This window comes from Podarcis melisellensis (assembly GCF_964234715.1).
Source record: "Podarcis melisellensis genome assembly, chromosome: 17".
NCBI lineage: Eukaryota > Metazoa > Chordata > Lepidosauria > Squamata > Lacertidae > Podarcis > Podarcis melisellensis.
Window position 1 is genome coordinate 10398029 of NC_138534.1, and position 20352 is coordinate 10418380.

Genomic DNA, 20352 nt, shown 5'->3' on the forward strand with positions numbered 1-20352 from the left:
AAGCTTAGACAACTGAACTATTTAGACAATTCAATCATATTTTACAAAAGTGGTATGCTGTTTATTTTAAAAACGCAGCTGCTGAAGACATGGCCTCAATAATGGTGAAAAGGTTCGCATTTTTCTGCAGAACTCTGTATTGTTGTGGGGTATTTTCTTCTGTGGGGTGACAATGCCTTTTCTGTGGTCCACTGTGGGAGAATATGCATACTTATCACATAGAATGAGGATGTCTTACTTTGTTTTGGACATGAAAGCAGTTGCAATGTTGATTTTCGTAATCTAGACAGAGCCACACAGAGACTCTGACCATATTATAGATTTAACTACACCGAGTTGCTTAGCAGTCAATCACTCTTCCCAGGGAACTCTGGGAACTGTAGCTCTGTGAGGGGGAAAAGGGGTCCCCAACAGCTCTCAGCTTCCTTAACAAGCTATAGTTCCCAGAATTTTTTTTCTTTTTGAGGGGGGAGCCATGACTGCTTCATGTGATATGATACTGATTTAAATGTCCACTGCAGATGGGCCAGAGAAACTAATATGAGAACAATTATTACAGCTGCTGTTGCTAACTTGGTAGCTATGAAGAAACCACGTAGACACAGTGTTATAAGAATTCAAAGGTCTCAAATATAGAATAAATGTTCACAAATGTACAAGGCAAACACATACATAAGTATATGAACCACGTGTCTGAAATAGTACAGGAGAGCAATCCTGAAGCCATTTTGACTCTCCCAAATTGACCTCAAATATTTCTCTGCAAGGAGGAAGACAATAGGAAAAGCTTTCCAGTTGTCTTTGGACTGTAGGGGCTTATACCTCTCTTTTCAAATACAGTCAGGCAAGTACCGTATCTGTTAAGCTGAGCCTACTATCAATATGTGTAAGAGATTCAGAAACTAAAGTATCTACGATCTCAAAGGAATGGCCAGGCTACCAAGAAAAGGTAATCAGATAAGGCACTATCGGGTATCCTGGCAGACGGGAGAGAAGCAACACTCTCAAATTTCTGCCGGAGACCACCTCCTTCTGTGATGTATGTATGATATTTTGGGGGTGGTCTTGGGCTACATGGTGGGCAATTTCAAAAGTCATTATAGGGTCTTGTGCACCATTGTTCGGGGTTCTCCCTCCTGTGTGTGGTGAGTGGGAACCCTGTTACAACAGTTTATTTCCTTTAATAAAGATCAGGCTTACTAGCTGCTTTGCTTTCAATTAACAATTGGCCTCTGTTATTTTCTCCGACCGATAGAAATCTCCTGAGGGACTCTATATGGGCTCTAGATATCCCATAAGGGAATTAAATGTATTCTTCTTATAACAACGGTCATCTTACATGTAGCTAGATGTGAAATGGTGCAATCTCCCCTATGGCTTTCAGGTCCGGGGCTGATGATATAGCTGTGGCAGAGCTCAAATTTCAGTGGCACCCTGGGCGATGCCAAAATCTGGCATCCTCTCCCACCTCTTCCCTTTCATTGGATGTCATAGTTGCAGGGTCTACCCCCCCCCCCCAAATCTGCCTTGGATATAGCATGGTATTGCCCTGTTCTGATTTGGGACGGCATTTTGTTATCATTACAAACACAAAATTTGCACATGAAAGTGCCTTTTTTCAGTGGCTGGCTCTGTATCCAGTGGCGTAGCGTGGGTTGTCAGCACCCGGGGCAAGGCAAGTAATTTGCACCCCCTAACCCGTGGATTTGCGCCCCCTAACCCCCAGATGTTGCGCCCGGTGCAGCCGCCCCCCCCCTGCACCCCCCACGCTACCCCACTGTCTGTATCTCTATTCTGTATCTTTGCCCTTGCAGAGAGGAGCAGAGGCACACAGTGGGCTGGCTGTGTAATTCTTGGGCAGATTTCTCTAGTTCACCTCCAGCTGCATTCCTTCATTATTTTCAGTCCCTTTCTTCCACACCACTGCCCCCCACCATAGTCCCATGGATCTTATATTTGCAGTCCCCAAATTTTCAAATCAAAGTATTGTATGACCGTCATCATTTATTTTGCTTAAGGATTTTGAATTCGGCCATGGCTTCCTTGCAGGTGTTGAACAGCCGCCCCCTGGTGTTGGACTTGGGCATTGACAGCACTCTTCCCCCAGTCTGTGGGATGATGGGTTCTTGAAGACTTTCACATCAGGAAACAACATCAGGGAGCTCTATGTCAGATGCAGCGACGAACACCCTTGTCTGTAAAGCACCTCACTGTGAAACCTTTCCAGGTTTGAATCTCTTTGAAGAGTCTGTCTCCCGGGCATAGGGTGTTCCCCATCTGGCGATGCCCATGGATGGTGTAGTTGGCTTGCAGCTTGGAGCCCCTCACGGCACACTTTATGAAATTGTTCTTCACCAGTTCCATGCTGTGGGCGTCTGGCAGCGCCTCCATGTAGTCCCCGATGAAGCTGATGCCGTAGCCTTTGGTGTTGTAGCTTCGTGTGTGCGCTCCTACCCAGTGCCAGCCTCTCCCCTGGTAGATGTATCCATCACCTCCGGCAATATAGCTGTGCAAGGATAGAAGATAAGTGTTGTCTTACCAAGGAGCTCAGCCTTGCTGTCATTCTCTCTCTCTCTATATATATACACAGTGGTACCTCTGGATGCGAACGGGATCCGTTCCGGAGCCCCGTTCACATTCTTAATAGAACGTAAGACGTGACTGTGCGTCTGCGCATGCGCGGGTCACGTTTTGTCGCTTCCACGCATGCGCGTGATGTCATTTTGAGCGTCTGTGCATGTGCAAGCTGTGAAACCCGGAAGTAACATGCTCCGTTACTTCCCGGTTGCTGTGGAGCGTAACTTGAAAATGCTCAACCTGAAGCACATTTAACCCAAGGTATGACTGTATATATATATATACTGTGGTACCTTGGTTCTCAAACGCTGGAAACCCAGAAGTAAGTGTTCCAGTTTTTCAACCATTTTCGGAAGCCGATTGACCAATGCTGCTGTCAGCTATTGTTTCCGGGGCACCTGCACCAATCAGAAGCTGCGCCTCGGTTTTTGAACATCTCAGAAGCTAAACAGACTTCTGGAACGGATTAAGTTTGGCGCTTTCGTTTTCGCTATTTATTTTGCATTTTTGCTTTTGAGGCTTTTTCGGTTCATTTGTTTTTGTGACTGTGTGGAATGTGTGGAACCCAGTTCAGCTACTGATTGAGTGAGTGAGTGAGTGAGTGACTGCGGAAATGGATAAAAGCCCCCCATCCAAACAATGCCTATCATCATGTTTTACTGTGCTTGATGTGTTTAATTTGTTGGAGGCCACCCAGAGTGGTTGGGGCAACCCAGTCAGATGGACAGCATATAAAAATTTATCATTAAATAAATTTCCACTTGCACAATGGAACAGTCACCCCCTCTCCTACCCCTGCATGTCCCCTAAATATGTGTCTGGGGCTTTCACAATGCTCTGGATCAGATTTGGGGAGGGTGTGGGGCACATGCAGGGGTAGAAGCAGGACAGTCCCATAGCAGAAGCAGAAATGTTTGTGCGGACAGGATGTGCTACTTGAACGCTGCCCACAGCTTTGCATAAGGTAAAGGTAAAGGGACCCCTGACCATTCGGTCCGGTCATGACCGACTGTGGGGTTATGGCGCTCATCTCGCTTTACTAGCCGAGGGAGCTGGCATACAGCTTCCGGGTCATGTGGCCAGCATGACTAAGCCGCTTCTAGTGAACCAGAGCAGCGCACGGAAACGCCGTTTACCTTCCTGCCCGAGTGGTACCTATTTATCTACTTGCACTTTGACGTGCTTTCAAACTGCTAGGTTGGCAGGAGCAGGGACTGAGCAAAGGGAGCTCACCACGTCGCAGGGATTCGAACCAGCAAGTCCTAGGCTCTGTGGTTGATAGTAAAAACCAGTCTGCAATCTCGTTTTCCAGTTGAAAGGTGGGCTATTCAACCGGTTTCACCGTGCTATTTTTTCTAGAAAAAGAGGTGCAGGAACTCATCCTGAACACCTCCCTCATTCTCTTATAATGACAATGTCTCCCACCTGAGAAGTGCTGGAACTGAGTTCCGATGAGTTCCAGATGAAAAAAAGCCCACGTGTTCCATGAAATCTAGTCTTATACTCCAGTGTCAAAAGGAGTGAAATTAAGCTTTTGGGATCAGAAGCTGGACTAGATTATGATCCTTTTCTTGATTTGGGAATTTCATAGTTCTTGGTGTGGTAATAAACTTTAGTTTGGAAGGTATCGCTTCAGGCCATAGGTGAGAAGGCACCTGGCATGATGGCATGCTCAACAACCATGCAAAAACATCCCCAAACTAGAAGTCTGGAAATGGGTTCTAGACTGGCTTTGCCATATGATGCTTTGTGCAGCGTTTTTAGTTATTTATTTAAATGAGCCACCACCAGCAGTCTGAAGTTAAGTGGTGCACCTGAAACACAGAGAACTAGGCCTCATTCGTTTATTTTTAGCCAAGAACGGCATGGGTTGGGATGGGAAGGACATCCAACTGCAATTTCAACCCAGCTTCCAGAACTCAATTCACCTTTCGCAGGATTCTGCACTGGGAAATCTTCTCTGAGCCTACGGTGCATCAAACATAGGGATGTTTGAAGAATTTGATATTCATTGATACTTATTAATTAAATGGCCTTGATATGCCCTGGGTGGAATAAGGACTCAGCTACATTAGCAAAGAAACAGCAATTTGAATGCTATATAAACATGTAACACCAGATGGTGCCAGAGAGGAAAAATTTTAAAATGCTATTTTCCATAGAGATTTTTTATTTTGTTATGTTAAAACGATGTAATTTCTGGCTTATTTATAGTGTTGCTTACCTGTGTTTAAAGGTAATGGCACCCCTGACTGTTAGATCCAGTCGTGGACGACTCTGGGGTTGCGGCACTCATCTTGCTTTATTTGCCGGGGGAGCTGACGTACAGCTTCCGGGTCATGTAGCCAGCATGACTAAGCTGCTTCTGGCGAATCAGAACAGTGCACGGAAACACCATTTACCTTCCTGCTGGAGGTACCTATTTATCTGCTTGCACTTTGACGTGCTTTCATACTGCTAAGTGGGCAGGAGCAGGGACCGAGCAACGGGAGCTCACCCCGTTGCAGGGATTCAAACCGCCGACCTTCTGACCGGCAAGCCCTACGCTCTGTGGTTTAGATCTGTGTTTAGATCCACCCTAACACACAAATGAGAACTAAGTTATCCACCAGATTCTGCACTTCTTCAAAGGTTGCAAGACAGTTATTTCGCAGCTTAAGTTGATTGGAATCTGCCTTTAGATATGCATGGTGAGAGAAAATACACATTTAGATAGGGTTTAGAAAGCATTGCTTTGAATTTTTTAATGCACATTAATGCAGAAATGGAATGAAAAACCTATGAAAACAACTCTGAACAGGTGACAGATCTGTCCATTCCCAGTTGTGTATTGCAATAGGACTGTGCTTACCTGTAGCCAATGTCATCCCAGCCACGGAAATCCTGGTGGAATCTCTGCATCGAGCGCATGTCCGCTGCACACGATGGGAAGCTTCGGCATGGCTTTGCAGGGGTGCTAGTGTGGTGGATGTATACGAAGCCCAGGGGCAACTGAAGCTGCGTGGGTATTCCTCTGTAGGGTCGGGCACCCCACATGCACCGTGGGATGATTGCAGGACACTCTGTGAAGGGAGAAGAACATGGCCGATAAAGTAGGTCATGCAGTTAAAAAGCAGGTCAGCCAGCATGTCTTCTTGGTGGAGGGGCAAATTGTAGGACGAAGGTGTTATTTGAGGCACAGCTCCTCGGTGAGGGTAGATAAAGGACACCTGGATGGATCAGTCCAGTCAAAGGTACTATGGGGTTGTAGTGCTTATCTCGCTTTCAGGCTGAGGGAGCCGACGTTTGTCCACAGACAGCTTGTCAGGTTATGTTGCCAGCATGACTAAACCACTTCTGGCACAACAGGACACCGTGACAGAAACCAGAGTGCTTGGAAATGCCATTTATCTTCCCGCCACAGCGGTACCTATTTATCTACTTGCACTGGCGTGCTTTCGAACGGCTAGGTTGGCAGGAGCTGGGACAGAGCAACAGGAGCTCACCCTGTCACAGGGATTTGAACCACCGACCTTCTGATCAGCAAGCCCAAGAGGCTCAATGGTTTAGACCAGTGTTTCCCAACCTTGGACCTCCAGCTGTTTTTGAACTACAATTCCCATCATCCCTGACCACTGGTCTTGCTAGCTAGGGATGATGGGAGTTGTAGTCCAAAAAACAGCTGGAGGCCCAAGTTTGGGAAACACTGGTTTAGACCACAGTGCCACCTGCATCCTAGGGCCAGATCACAGACAACCAGCTCTCCATGTGCTTAGAGCTGCTATGTGATTTCACCCTGAGCTATCCTTGTGCATCAGGATAAACCAGGCTCATATGGTCCCCCCTACCCGGTTACATTTTGCGATCACATACCCTCCAACATCCTAGTGATCAGAATTGGTCCCAAGCTCTTACGGGAGGCAGCTGACTCGTGCTAGAGCAATGGACCCCAAACGGGGACATCCCAGAATGCAGCCAGAAGCAAGGATGGCTTCCATAATTCCAGGAGTTCCCACTCAAATCGGGATACTTGAAAGGTATGTGTTCATGTACAGTTTACATCGGGGTAGGCAACCTAAGGTCCATGGGCCACAAGCGGCCCACAAGGGTCGTTTAACTGGCCCATGAGCCGCCCCGATTCAAGCTGCCCGCTCGGTGAGTCCCTGCGTTCTGCACTAAACCGACGCAGAGTGGCGCAGGGACTCACTTCCGCGGTGCCGGAAATCGTGTCTGCACATGCACAGATGTCGGAAATCGCGGGCACAACTGCAATCCGGCCCATGGATGGATCTCTGCTGGAGTGAACCGGCCCAGGTGAGGTAAACCTTGTTGACCCCTGGTCCACATTGCTAATGTCATAGGCACCAACTCTATGGGGCCCTGGCCCCTTTGCCCCTCCAATAAAATATTTAGGGGGGGGGACACACAATATTTTGTGCAAGTTGGTGCCTTCCTCCTTTTTGGCACCATTTCTGAGCACGTTTGAACAAGGGCAGCTGGGAGGAGGCAGGCTGGCCGGCCATTAGGAGAGGCAAGGGGGTGGCGGATGGGGAGGGGTCAAGGGAGGCAAGCAAGCAGCCCCAAATGTTTTGCACATGGGTTGGAGTGATGCATGTCCTCTACTCTTCCCCTTTCCCTCCACAAAATGAGAGTCTGTGTAATTTGCTCCAAAGGTCTTAGCAGAAAAGTGGGATATGATTATGTTAAATAAATGAACCAAGTGAACAAAGGGCTTTGAAAAGAAGTACATGTGGGCAACATCCCATCTATGTAGTAAGAGGATCTCTTGTTTAGGGTGGAATAGGGTAGGAGACAAACAGAGAACTAGTAGGGAGAAGTATCTTTACATTTAAGGACCTCTAACAAGGGATGTGGGAAGAGATTTGATTTAGTGTGCATTTGCAGCAGAATGTATTGCCCTTTTCGAAACAATCTGAGAACCAAAGCGCACCCATCCTTCAAAATGTGCCCTTCTTTTAATTTTGCCAATGTAGTTCTCCAGCCTAAGTACACAGGAGACAGGAATAAATCCGTTCTGGAGATATGGTTTCCCACATGTGATCCATACCTACATACAAAGCCGTGAATTCTTCTACAGCCTGGTTTGCGATGGATCTCAGTTCTTCATTTGTGAGGCCATCAAACAAGGGGTTGCTTTCATTCAGCCTCCGGAGCAGGAGGAGAGAATCCTCTACTTGCATCCTCAGCTTTTCCTCGCTCACCAGAGCTGCAAAGTTCTTTCGTCGGAAGTTGCTCTGCATCGGACTTTCGCCTCCCAGGCCCTCTCCACCATAATAGTCCTTCAGCAGGACACTGATGTTGGATGGCGGATCTGCTTTCTCTGCCAAGTAAGTACCTAGAATGAGGCCATCCATTGCACCATTGATAAAAGCATCTGGAAGAGTCGAGGGAGCCCCCATCAAGGTGAATTTTTGAGGTGCAGAGATGCTGTCCCAGCAGCCGTCTGGTCCCAGGGCCACCTGGCTTTGGTTGGTGTGAAAGAGGAGAAAGGCTTTGCCGAGGTCCATGGCAATCGTTGTGGCAAAGAGGGGCTCCAGAGTAAGGGGTAGCTCTACCACAGAACTATTGGTGGAGTTGGCGATCAAAGGTGTGGCACGCAGAGTCTCCTTATGGCTCCTCTGGAGCCCGGCAGCTATCCCAGCAAGAAGAGGACTCAGCGAAACTGTAGTCCCATCAGGAGTCAAGACTACCCCATGTTCTACCAAGGAGGCGTCAACCTCGTGGTTCACCAGGTTTTTGAGGAAAATGCTCTGCTGCTCACTCAAATAAGACACGTCTGAGGGCGCCGAAGTCACGGGGCCGAGGAGAAGCTGGCAGAGCTCGCCCTCGCAACACTCCAGCTCCCGGAAAAGCTCTGTCACAGTCTGGTCCGGGGTCCTTCTCAGCTGGGATTCAAAGTCTTCCAAAACTCCAGTCACAGAGTCCATGTGCAATGTCAAATAATCTGGAAAAGGCAGGATTGAAATATCACAATTGGAGCGAGCAAGCAGACAGTAGGACAGGAGAAAGAAGATTTTAAAAAGCAGGTTTCTGTGGGGAAAGTGGCATTGGCAGAAGTGCTCAGACACGGACCAAAAAAGCGCGGACCCAGGGGCATAGCATGGGGTCAGGGGGAGGCATAGCCCCGGGCACATGGTTTTCAGGGTGTGCAAACCAGGTGCCCCCAGGCAAGGGGGTCTCTCACTGAATGGCTGCTCAGCCAGCACTGGGGGTATTCACTTGTCAAGGGCTGTATTGACGGCTGGTCTCCTCCCTCCACAGGCAGGCAGATGGCACAGTGCAGCCCGGCTTGGCTCTGGTGGCAAGGCATGGGCTGGTGCATAAGCTCTGTGCCCACCCGCCTGGAGGTGTTGGTGGCAAGGGCTGGGCTGGCACAGAGGAAAATCAGGCAACCACCAGGTAAGTAGGTACAGGATTGTAGCCTACACCTGAATGAACTGGGCTGCCCTTTGGCAACCGATGCCAGGACTGTAAAATTAACACACTGCTCAGCTAATGCAAGTCAGCTGTTGGTACCCATATTGGCTGACTCATATTAGGTCTATCAGGACATGCCCTTTGTGAAGAGAGAGAGTTAAAACAGAAATGAATAGCGCTCACGAGGCTTTCTGGTTATTCATCCGGCAAAAGCATGCAGGAATAGTGGAAGTTTTGAGGCAGGGCTAGAAGCAGATTCCCTGGCCGAGACTTTAAGACCTGGACACCCGTGATTTCAAACAGAATTCAGGCCCCTACCCATTCCCTTCTGTCCTTCTCAAACTCATTTGTTTGTCACCCCAGAGGCTTTGTGAGAACAGAGCTAGCACAGCTCTGGGTACATATTGGTCGAGTCTTACCTGTACTGTCCGCGGAGACACAGAAAAGCACAGGTACGAGGCTCAGCCATGGTAGCAACATCTCGTCTGCTGGGTGAAGTGCAGCCTTTGATTGAGGAGCCAGCTGGCACCTGAAGCAATGAAGCATGGAGGGGAAAAACAAATAAATGTCAAGGGGCTGGACTGCAGAATGTGAGCTGGAGGCCAATGAGGAAAGGCAGTGGTTCACAACATCCCCAGCTCATACCGCCCCCCTGAATGGCAAAGCCTGTCTTCAGAACATGCAAATTTCACCTCTTCACTTGAGAAGCTCTGTAGAAAGTGGCTTTTTAAGGACCCTCGAATGGTTTTGCAAAGCAAATGCTGATGTTCCACAAGTTCTAATATTTTTTTGTACCCTGTTCTGCTGCAATTGATCTGGAAATACCTAGAAAGCTGTCCAGAGATACACATGTGTGCAGAATGTTCTTGGAACTGTTTAAAAAAACTTTCCATTGTATTTTATTAGTGAAAGAACGGTCAAGTGCATAGCTTATTTTTGAACCTGGCTTTTGTTCAGGGTATTCAGGAGGCAGCTGTGACAAGACAGCGTTCTTTCCTGGATATGAAAGATCCTGCTATGAGGTCACACATAACCTTGGTGACTTCTGGATTAGATTAGATTAGTGCAATGCACCGTATGTCTGACTTCTCCTTGAAAAGAGCCTTGCAACAACAGCTGTCCATGAATGCCGCTGACCAACACATATTTTTTTCCTCTTATTACTCCTCAGTGACATACACAGCCAAACTTTCTCTAGATGTAACACTGCATTTCAGTTACTACCACAATCATATACATGTCTGCCCAGAAAGAATCCCATTGAGTTAAATAGGCCTCACTCCCAGATAAGTGCATACAGGACTAGGGACTAGCCCCACTTACCCAGGAGTAAGCCCTATCGTCCTTCAGGGGGACTTACTTCCAAGTAGATGCGGTTAGGATTGTGGTGTAAGTATTACATCAGCTTGGCTTGCTCAGAACATGCAATGGAGCATATTTTTGTGAGGGGAACTGTCAGTTTGGACCTTGCTAGGCTTGCAGAACAGCAGCAAACAGGCACCCAGTGAAAGGTAAAGGCAAAGGACCCCTGGATGGTTAAGTCCAGTCAAAGGTGACTATGGGGTTGCGGCGCTCATCTCCCTTTCAGGCCGAGGGAGCCAGTGTTTGTCCACAGACAGCTTGTCAGGTCATGTGGCCAGCATGAGTAAACCACTTCTGGCACAACAGGGCACCGTGACAGAAACCAGAGCGCACGAAAATGCTGTTTACCTTCCCGCCACAGCGGTACCTATTTATCTACTCACGCTGGCATGCTCTCAAACTGCTAGGTTGGCAGGAGCTGGGACAGAGCAACAGGAGCTCACCCAGTCATGGGGATTCGAACCACCGACCTGATTGGCAAGCCCAAGAGTCTCAGTGGTTTACACCACAGCGTCACCAGCGTCCCTGAGGCACCCAGTATTGCAGCTATGATGGATTGCCTATAGTCTGAAGATGCAGGAAATGTGCAGATCAACCCTGAAACAAACTTAACGGAAACACATGGAAGAAGGAGCCCTTGTACCAGACCCTTACTGATTCCAGAAGTGTCATTTTTTGCACTTCTCTAGCTTCTAAAAATAAAAGCCAGACTGGGAGTGGGGACATTACCTGGCAGAAGCAGGTATCTAGAAGGACACTTAGTACAGTGGTACCTTGGGTACTTAATTCGTTCTGGAGGTCTGTTCTTAACCTGAAACTGTTCTTAACCTGAGGTACCACTTTAGCTAATGGGGCCTCCCGCTGCTGCCACACCGCTGCTGTGCGATTTCTGTTCTCATCCTGAAGCAAAGTTCTTAACCCATGGTACTATTTCTGAGTTAGCGGAGTCTGTAACCCGAAGTGTCTGTAACCTGAAGCATCTGTAACCTGAGGTACCACTGTACAACATTAAGAATACATATCCTTCCAAGAAAAGAAGTGTGTTCCCTGCTTGGTGCAACTATTCTTCCCATCAGGGAGGAATCACCCCTAGCCTAAAAATGATTTAGCAGCAAGTCTGAACACACACACACACACACACACACACACACACACACACACACTGGTCTCCTACCCTGTTCAGTCCTATCTAAATCATTCAATTTCACCAGATACGGTACATGCCTTTCCAAGAATAAACAAAGTTCTCTGTTATCTATCTGAGGGGTAATTTTGTAACTCTGTGAACTTTCCTCCCTCATAACCCAAATGGGTATGCTTGTTTGCCTCCCTGAATGTGCAGAAGGCAGCATGACTCATGCCAAGGGCTGAGTCTTACAGTTGCTGGGCATGCAGCAACTACTTCGCTCCTGCACAAACCAGCTCCTTTTCTGCAGGCTGCTGGTTTCGAGCAACAGAATTACGGTAGGTACCTGTCTCGCTTCACACTGTTTTTTAAGTCGTTTGCGGTGGTGTCATCAAAAACTCTTAATTCAAAGCCACTGGTGGCACCTGCAAGAAACTAGCTGGTTGTACGCAGAGTTGACACATCCCCATGCACAATTTTCATTCAGTTTTCTAGTGGCAATGATTGCACCCAGTTGGCCTCAATTCATTAAAAAAAGTCATGTTCCACTCACTGTGTCTTTCTCCTACAAAGAGAGAAAGAATTTAGGCTGGACTGCCTATCCAGCTGCTTCTTCTATTTATTTATTTATTAATTGATTGATTAAATTTATATTCTGTCCTTCATCCTACACATCTTAATCTGGACCTAGGCATCACAACCCACTATTAATTTTTTAAAAATTAATTATTAATTCCCTACTCATCTGGCTGGGTTTTCCCAGCCACTCTAGGCCTCTCCCAGCAGAATATAAACAATTATTAACAACTTGCTCACTGCACAACAACTTCATTTTCCTCCTCTCTTTGCAAGAGGGGCTTGGTCGTTATTCCTCCTACCCGCCCACCTCAAAATTCAACAAGGATACTGTGGTTAGATCAAAGCTTAGAACATCACCAAAAAAAAGTGTGCCCCTTCTGATGAAAGCCATGGCACGGGCAAGGGTGTATATCTCAGAATCTGCAGCAGATGGCCTCTGACGCAGAATCCAGTTGTTATTTCAGGATTCTAGTCCTCATGTTGATAGAACATAGGTGACAAACGCCTTCTTTCTTCTGTAAGTTTGGAAACCAGAATTCCATTTTCCTCGCTTCTTTAGTAAAACCTGTCTCCCTATCCAGATTACTCGTATATTCCTGATCCCTCCCTGTTCTTGTCAGTTAAATCCAGAAATAACATTCCTTTGGGCAAGTAACTGCAGCATTTATGTGCTTATTACAGCACCCGGCAGACTTCTATAGCAGTGGAATCACTCATGTCTTTGTAGGGTTTCTGGGGGTGAGGAAGCTGCATTTCAGCATAGCTTCCTTTCCACCACAGTAGCCCCTATGGGTTTTCTATTTGTAAAAGGAAGAATTTTGTAATTCTACATTTCAGCTTACTAAACGCAACAGAGAAAAGCTATTCAGTGCTGCCCTGGAAAAGTCCTCCTACAGGGATTCTCCACTCCACAGCCATTTCACTCAAGGGCATAAAATCCCTGGAATTTATGGGATCACAACAGTTTTGGCACAGCTAAGGTGAGATGCAGCAATGACAAACCTAGACAGCATCTTAAAAAGCAGAGACATCACTTTGCTGACAAAGGTCCATATACGGTAGTTAAAACTATGGTTTTCCCAATAGTGATGTATGGAAGTGAGAGCTGGACCATAAAGAAGGCTGATCGCCAAAGAATTGATGCTTTTGAAATATGGTGCTGGAGGAGACTCTTGAGAGTCCCATGGACTGCAAGATCAAACACATCCATTCTTAAGGAAATCAGCCTTGAGTGCTCACTGGAGGGGCAGATCCTGAAGCTGAGGCTCCAATATTTTGGCCACCTCATGAGAAGAGAAGACCCCCTGGAAAAGACCCTGATGTTGGGAAAGATTGAGGGCACAAGGAGAAGGGGACGACAGAGAACGAGATGGTTGGGCAGTGTTCTTGAAGCTACCAGCATAAGTTTGACCAAACTGCGGGAGGCAGTGGAAGACAGGAGTGCCTGGCGTGCTCTGGTCCATGGGGTCACGAAGAGTCGGACACGACTAAACAACTAAACAACAACAAGGGTGAGATGCAGAGGAGACCTAGAACCAGAAAATAGGGAGTTTGCAAAATCATTTAGGACTGAACTCCTGGTGAGTGCAGTAGCCGTGGGGAGAATAGCCTGTCCTCTTTTAGGGGAGGAGAAAGATGAAGAGGGCACCTCTATGCACAATGCTCTCTGTGCAATCCCATCACCAAAGCCCGCAAGAGTCATTCCCCTATGCTATCTAACTGGACAACAACAACAACAACAATCTTTATTACAGTCCAGAGACCCAACAAATTGTTACAAAGCAATACACAATTCATACAGCCTACCTCCAGGTTAAACAAGCATTTTGTTCAGAATATAGGGATCATTGGTTCTTTCAGCCACCAATAAAAACTTTGCCACTGCTAATGTTCTAATTGGAAAATGGATGCTTACCTTCCTCATGCAGGGAACCAGTGTGGTAATGCTGCCAGCTACCTGGGCTCAGGGATCTTATACCATTCCCGACAGCCGGCCAGCCTTACCCAAGCAATTTCCCCACATTCAGATGTGACAGGCTGCCGTTTCTGCACCGCTAGCAAACCTGCTCTGTCAACGTGGGTGAGCTACCCAACCCCTCTGCTTGGAGGAATTCCCAGCGCTCTGACCTTGTTGACCTGCTGAGGGAGATCCCCTAAGCGCTCCAAGCAGGGATTTGGCAGTGTTCTGCTGGGAGGCACATTATTGACACAAGGAACCTAAACAAAGTAGGACAACACATGAAGGCACGCAATCCTTTGGTATCTGAGGGTGGGGAAACCGAGGCAGCAGGGTAAGGGTTTCATTTCCTCGGCATCTCCAAAGTGGCAGAAATTATGCCTGGTGGATTCAGTCAGTGGAGAAGAAGATGATGTTCTGTGTTTGCTGATGAAAGTGTCCACCATGTGCAGAGGATGGGGAGAAAACACATTACAGTCGTACCTTGGAAGTTGAATGGAATCCGTTCCAGAAGTCCGTTTGACTTCCAAAACATTCGGAAACCAAAGCGCGGCTTCTGATTGGCTGCAGGAAGCTCCTGCAGCCTATCAGAAGCTGCGGAAGCCTCATTAGACGTTCAGCTTCCAAAAATAGTTCCCAAACCGGAACAGTCACTTCCAGGTTTGCAGCATAAGGGAGTCAAAATGTTCGAGAACTAAGCCGTTTGAAAACCAATGTACGATTGTAGAGCTGACTCTTCCCCATTGTTTATTATTTATGGAGCGAACTGAATAACGCAGAGGACTTTGAATTTAATTTAATTGGAAGTATAATTGCTCATATATCTTCAGTTGGAAGGCAGGATGAAAGGAGTCTGTGAACTTGCCAAGGAACTGATAAGGTTTTTTAATGAGTCATCTGCAGTTTGAAAGACCACTCTGCTTCCCAGGCCGAGAAGAAAAATGGTGACAACAGATTATTTCTTGGGACAGAGTAACTATTGCAGCTGTTGTTAAAGTTGCAAAACAATGAAGTATGGGATGGAGCGATGCAGAATTTTCTGGAACAATGGGATATCAGTTCTGCCCAAGGCATGATGGAGAACAGAAACAACCGGGGGACAAAAAGACATAACATCTTACAAGGACAGGAAGAAACACCACGGACATAATAATTGCCACGTGCAGGAAGAATAAGGATATAGTTTGAGTACCTCACTTGTAGTTCTATAAATCATTTAATGTGTCAACACAAATAGAAGTTATTAATATCGCAGTTGTTTTATAAGGGATTATTATTATGACTGAAATGTAATGGAAATGAATAAGATTTTGGAACGCAGAAATAAAGAAAATAATCAAGCCACCAATTCTAGCACGCGAGGGCCCACTTTATCCAAATTATCTAAATCTGTATTTGAACGATTGGTAATAATAATTGTATACAGTGGTACCTTGTTTTGAGTCCAGGATCTGTCCCAGAGCCCTGGACGCCTGACGAAAGCGATGCTCAACAAAGCACATTTCTGTGTGCACACACGGAGCAGTTTTGCACTTGTGCACATGCGTGAAGCGTGATTTAGCACTTCTGTGCATGCGTAAGCAGCAAACCCAGAAGTAATCCGTTCACCACAATGGACAGAAGACAGGGTGGACGTAAATGGTGGTACCACTGTAATAAATTAGTATTGATATAATGAGGCTATTATTGGATTGTAATTGAAAACTAACAAAAATATTATTTAAAAAAGAGAAAGAAAACACATTTGCTCACTCAATTACCTGCTCTATTCATTAGCATAGAAACATCTCTGTATTGACTCCTAACCCAACAAACCCACAGCAGCTAAGAGGCCTAACTTTCTTTCTAGCTTACAGATATTTTACTTCTAGATTAGGGAGAGAATGTTTTCCCTCAGCAACACAGCCCCGTGATTGTTAATGGAGGCCAACGTTTCTGTGCGCCATAGAGTCTCTTCTTGAACAACCATAGGCAACTGGTGCCCCTATGGATCTAGCCCCCAGAATCTCCAGGCTAGCCACTGATCCCCACTCGGCATCTCCAGATCTGTGCAGTTGTGAACCACACCTGGAGTCCTGTGACGGGTTCTGGGCACCTCAGTTTAACAAGGATATCGACAAGCTGGAACATGGGAAGAGGAAGGCAACCAATCAGTTGCCACAAACAGAACTTTAGTCCAATGTTGATTTGCTGGCCAGCATTGACACCAAACATGACATAGCGATAGTGGAGGTCAGGTGCTGCAATTTAGTTAAGATCTGCGGGTAATTACCATGTTGCATCATATTTATTGCCTACATTTATATTTTGCCTTTTCTTCAAGGAGCTCAAGGCCATAAACATAGTTCTCTCCGTTCCATTTTATTCCCACAATCCCCCTGGGGCTGGATGAGTGGTTATCTTCCAGTGAGCTTCATGCAACTAAATCCAGATTTGCTTAAGGTGGAGAATCCCTAAGAGACCAATGACTTATTGCCGGATGAGATAGATTGTTCCCTGAAAATTTGTCATTTTAGCCTTTTATTACTTAATTGCTTCCAGGTGTTATTACAATCGAGCAGTATCTAAAGCTTGCGAAACAAAATAAATAAATGTCAGAGTATTAATTGCAGGTAATGCCTGTTCCGGTCCGTCCAGATCTGAAAGAGTCGCATCATTCCTTTAAGGACTGTTAAGGTCCTCCTGGGTCACTGCAATGACCTAACTAAACTCCACCTACCTGCTTATCTAGGGATGACTGCAAGTCCTCCGAGCTGATACCACACGGCTTCTTTTGTTCCGCACAGCAGCTAGCGCCATTTTGACGCCGAATGAAATACTGAATGCCAGTAATAGAAAGGGTAGCGGTTGGTTGCATGCACGTAGCACATCGTTTCCCTCCTTTTAGTTGACATTTCTGGTCTTGTCCAGTTTCCAGGTTTACAGATGTATAAGCCATTCTTTAATGTAGGGTACTATGAGGCAATAAGGCCAGATCAGGCTTTGCGGGTTAAGCTGTGTTGTAAGAATGGAAAAACACTGACTGTACGGGCGGAGGTCGGAAGTCAACAAAGGTAGAGGAATGCTGCCAAAAAGTATTCGTGATTGAATGTATTGCCCTCGGCTGTACTTGAGGGATGATTCCAACAGATTCCACACGAAAAGCGCTTACCGGTATGTTCCTGTGGAGATGGCAGTACCGAATTGGTGGCGCATACCCTTCTGGCTTGCACTCTTTATAAAGACTTGAGGAATGACATTATCACTCCTCTTTTATTGTCCGTTCCGGGTGGCCCAACCACTGCCACAGTGTCCTTTCTCTTGGCAGATCAAGATGAGCAGGTGACAGTAAAGGTTGTAAGGTTTCTAGCTGGGGCAATCAGAATAAGATCCACTATTTGACTATTGATTCAAAACCCTAAAATGTATTTTATGTTACTGACTTTTTATTCCTATTCTTTGTACAGTGGTACCTCGGGTTGCATACGCTTCAGGTTACAGACTCCGCTAACCCAGAAATATTACCTCGGGTTAAGAACTTTGCTTCAGGATGAGAACAGAAATCATGCTCCGGTGGCATGGCAGCAGCGGGAGGCCCCATTAGCTAAAGTGGTGCTTCAGGTTAAGAACCGTTTCAGGTTAAGAACAGACCTCCGGAACGAATTAAGTACTTAACCCGAGGTACCACTGTATATTGTTGTTTTATTGCTATGGCTGATGGCCACAGCAAATAAAGAGCTGCAGGTGAGGAACTCCAACTACCGGTATATCATTTTTCTTCCTCTGTGTGGCAATTATTCTGTCCGTGGCAAATAAAGATTCATTCATTCAAGAGTATTCGTGAAGCTGAAGGACCGAAATGTTGGGAGGACTGATATGGCATTGCTTTAAACGAATGCTTAAAAACACCCTTGTTAGAGCATTGCCAAGGGAGCCAGGGGTGCAGCACAAATAGTAAGTTTCCAAGTGTTGTGCAGGAGGGGTTTGAAAAGCCAAACTTCCCTCATCTATATAGCTGCTACAAAGAGAGAAGTCTTGGCCGCAGGCCAAGGTAACTCCATCAGGCTCCTAGCTATTTGCAAGGGCATTCTGGCAGGATGAGGCCAATAAACATATAATTAGTGGACAGATAAAACAGAAATTGTTCCACTGTAGACATTCCAATGTCTCTTTCATCATGAAAGCTGCTTCTTTATTCCTGATCAGCTTCCTATTTTTGTAAACATTTTTTAGTCCCTATGAGGACTGAGTGATGGAGAAATTTCTGGAACAACAATGGGATATCAACTCCGCCCAAGGCATGATGGAGAACAGCAACAACCAGGAAAACATAGACAGAACATTTTACAAGGACAGGAAGAAACACCACAGACAGAATAATTGCCACACACAGGAAGAACAAGGATATAGTTTGAGTGCCTCACTTGTAGCTCTATAAATCATTTCATGTGTCAACACAAATAGAAGTTATTAATACTGCAGCTGTTGTATAAGGGATTATTATTTTGACTGGAATGTAATTGAAATGAATAAGATTTTGGAATACAGAAATAAAGAAAAACATCAAACCGTCAAATCTAGCATGCAGGGGGCCACCTAAATTATATAATTTGGTATAATTTGATATTGTTATAATGAGGCTATTATTCAACTGTAATTGTAAATTAATAAAAAATACTATTTCCCCCCCAAAAAAAAGAGGATACGGCCCCTTGCCCCATGATAGCTAAGTTTTCATAAGATGGTTTGGTGCCAATTTTCCAAAACCTGGCTGTAAGCCCAGCTGTAAGCTGTCTGATAGACCATTCTATTTGCTGATGTCCTCAAAGAATTCTAAGAGTTTGGTGACAGCCAAAGCAATTATTTTCCTCAGCCAAACTCTTCCTTCATACTATTAGAACATCTCAATAACTTTTTCCATCAACTTAGGACTCGGCTATACAGCTGCAAATAAAACGTTTTAAATGTGTTTTAAGTGCAATATCCATTGTGACACTAGATGGAGATGGTGAGCCTTATGGAAAATTCAATGTATTTTTAAAAACGCTATTTTAAAAATCATTTTCAGAATGGTTTTTTATGTGTGTGTAGATTCCACTTTACTTGGGGGAAAAGCTAAAGGTAAAGGACCCCTGGATGGTTAAGTCCGGTCAAAGGCGACTATGGGGTGTGGCACGCATCTCGCTTTCAGGCCAAGAGAGGCGGCGTTTTTCCACAGACAGCTTTTCAGGTCATGTAGCCAGCATGACTAAGCCGCTTCTGGCACAATGGGACACCATGATGGAAACCAGAGCACACGGAAAATCCATTTACCTTCCTGTCACAGTAAAGTTTACGTTTAGTTGGGACAAAATTAGGCTGATATCATACCCTCCAACATTTCGCCAATGAAAGTAGAGGTGCCCTATTCCATGATGATAATAATAATTATAATTTTATTATTTATACCCCTCCCACCTAACTGAGTTGCCCCAGCCACTCTGAGCAGCTTCTAACATATATAAAAACATAATAAAATATTAAACATTAAAAAACATCCCTATACAGGGCTGCCTTCAGGCATCTTCTGAAGGTTGTTGAGTTACTTATATCCTTGGCTTAGCAGGTCGCATAAGCCCATACCCTCCAACATTTCTCAGAGGAAAATAGGGGTGTCCTGAGGAAAAGTGGGACATTCCAGGACCAAATCAGACACAGGAATGGCTTCCCTAAATCTAGGACTGTCCCTGGAAAATAGGGACACTTGGAGGGTCTGTGACAGGTCTGCCGATTGCTGCAGACACAGCACTATAGGAGTGCTCTATAGGAGCAGAAGAAAGAATCTTAAGATCAGCAGAGGAAGAAAAGCATAGAAAGAAAGGGAGAAAGCTGGAGCTCATCTGCTTTGCATCTCCATGTACAACTGCGAGAGGCTCCTGTCCTGGAGTGCTGCTGCCAGTCTATGCAGATGTTGCAATAATATTATTATTACCCTTCTTCCCAAAGGATTTCATGCAGATATCTCTTCTTGCGAATGCTGGGATCAGACTTTGAACAGCATATGGTATTCATCCAGTGCAGGGGTCAGCAAACTACGGTCCGGGGGCTGGATGCGGCCCACCAGGTTCGTAAATCCGGCCCGTGGACCCTGCTGCCCATCAGTCAGTCCCTGCACTGAGCTAAACGAGTGCAGTGTGGCATTTCCCTGAAAAGAAGCCGCGGATGCCTCACCACGCAGGGACTGACTTCTGTGACACTGGCACAGCTTCGGATTGGCTGCAGGAAGCTCCTGAGGTAAACCCGGCGCAGCCATAGATGGAGAGGCTGGTGGACAGGCAGCAGGTCTGGACTGTGCCATGGACATCATGACGGGCAC

General features: G+C 46.1%; 2 protein-coding genes and 1 long non-coding RNA gene across 4 annotated transcripts in view; 1 reads left to right on the forward strand and 2 right to left on the reverse strand.

The window, feature by feature from the left end:
* The window catches only part of RASAL3 (RAS protein activator like 3), a 145917-nt gene that overhangs the window by 64258 nt on the left and 61307 nt on the right, over window positions 1-20352 (reverse strand). The window lies entirely within an intron of this gene.
* PGLYRP2 (peptidoglycan recognition protein 2) lies at window positions 1987-14102 on the reverse strand. The gene is made up of 5 exons (XM_081894404.1): window positions 13977-14102; window positions 9414-9523; window positions 7625-8521; window positions 5429-5639; window positions 1987-2506 (listed from the first exon to the last, which is right to left on the reverse strand). Exons 2-5 carry the CDS (start codon window positions 9472-9474, stop codon window positions 2170-2172), a joined length of 1506 nt encoding a protein of 501 aa, XP_081750530.1. The 5' UTR covers window positions 9475-9523; window positions 13977-14102; the 3' UTR covers window positions 1987-2169.
* On the forward strand, window positions 11726-20012 carry LOC309360477. Its single transcript, XR_014164187.1, has 3 exons — window positions 11726-11820; window positions 17326-17351; window positions 19983-20012. It is a non-coding gene; the product is annotated as an uncharacterized lncRNA (long non-coding RNA).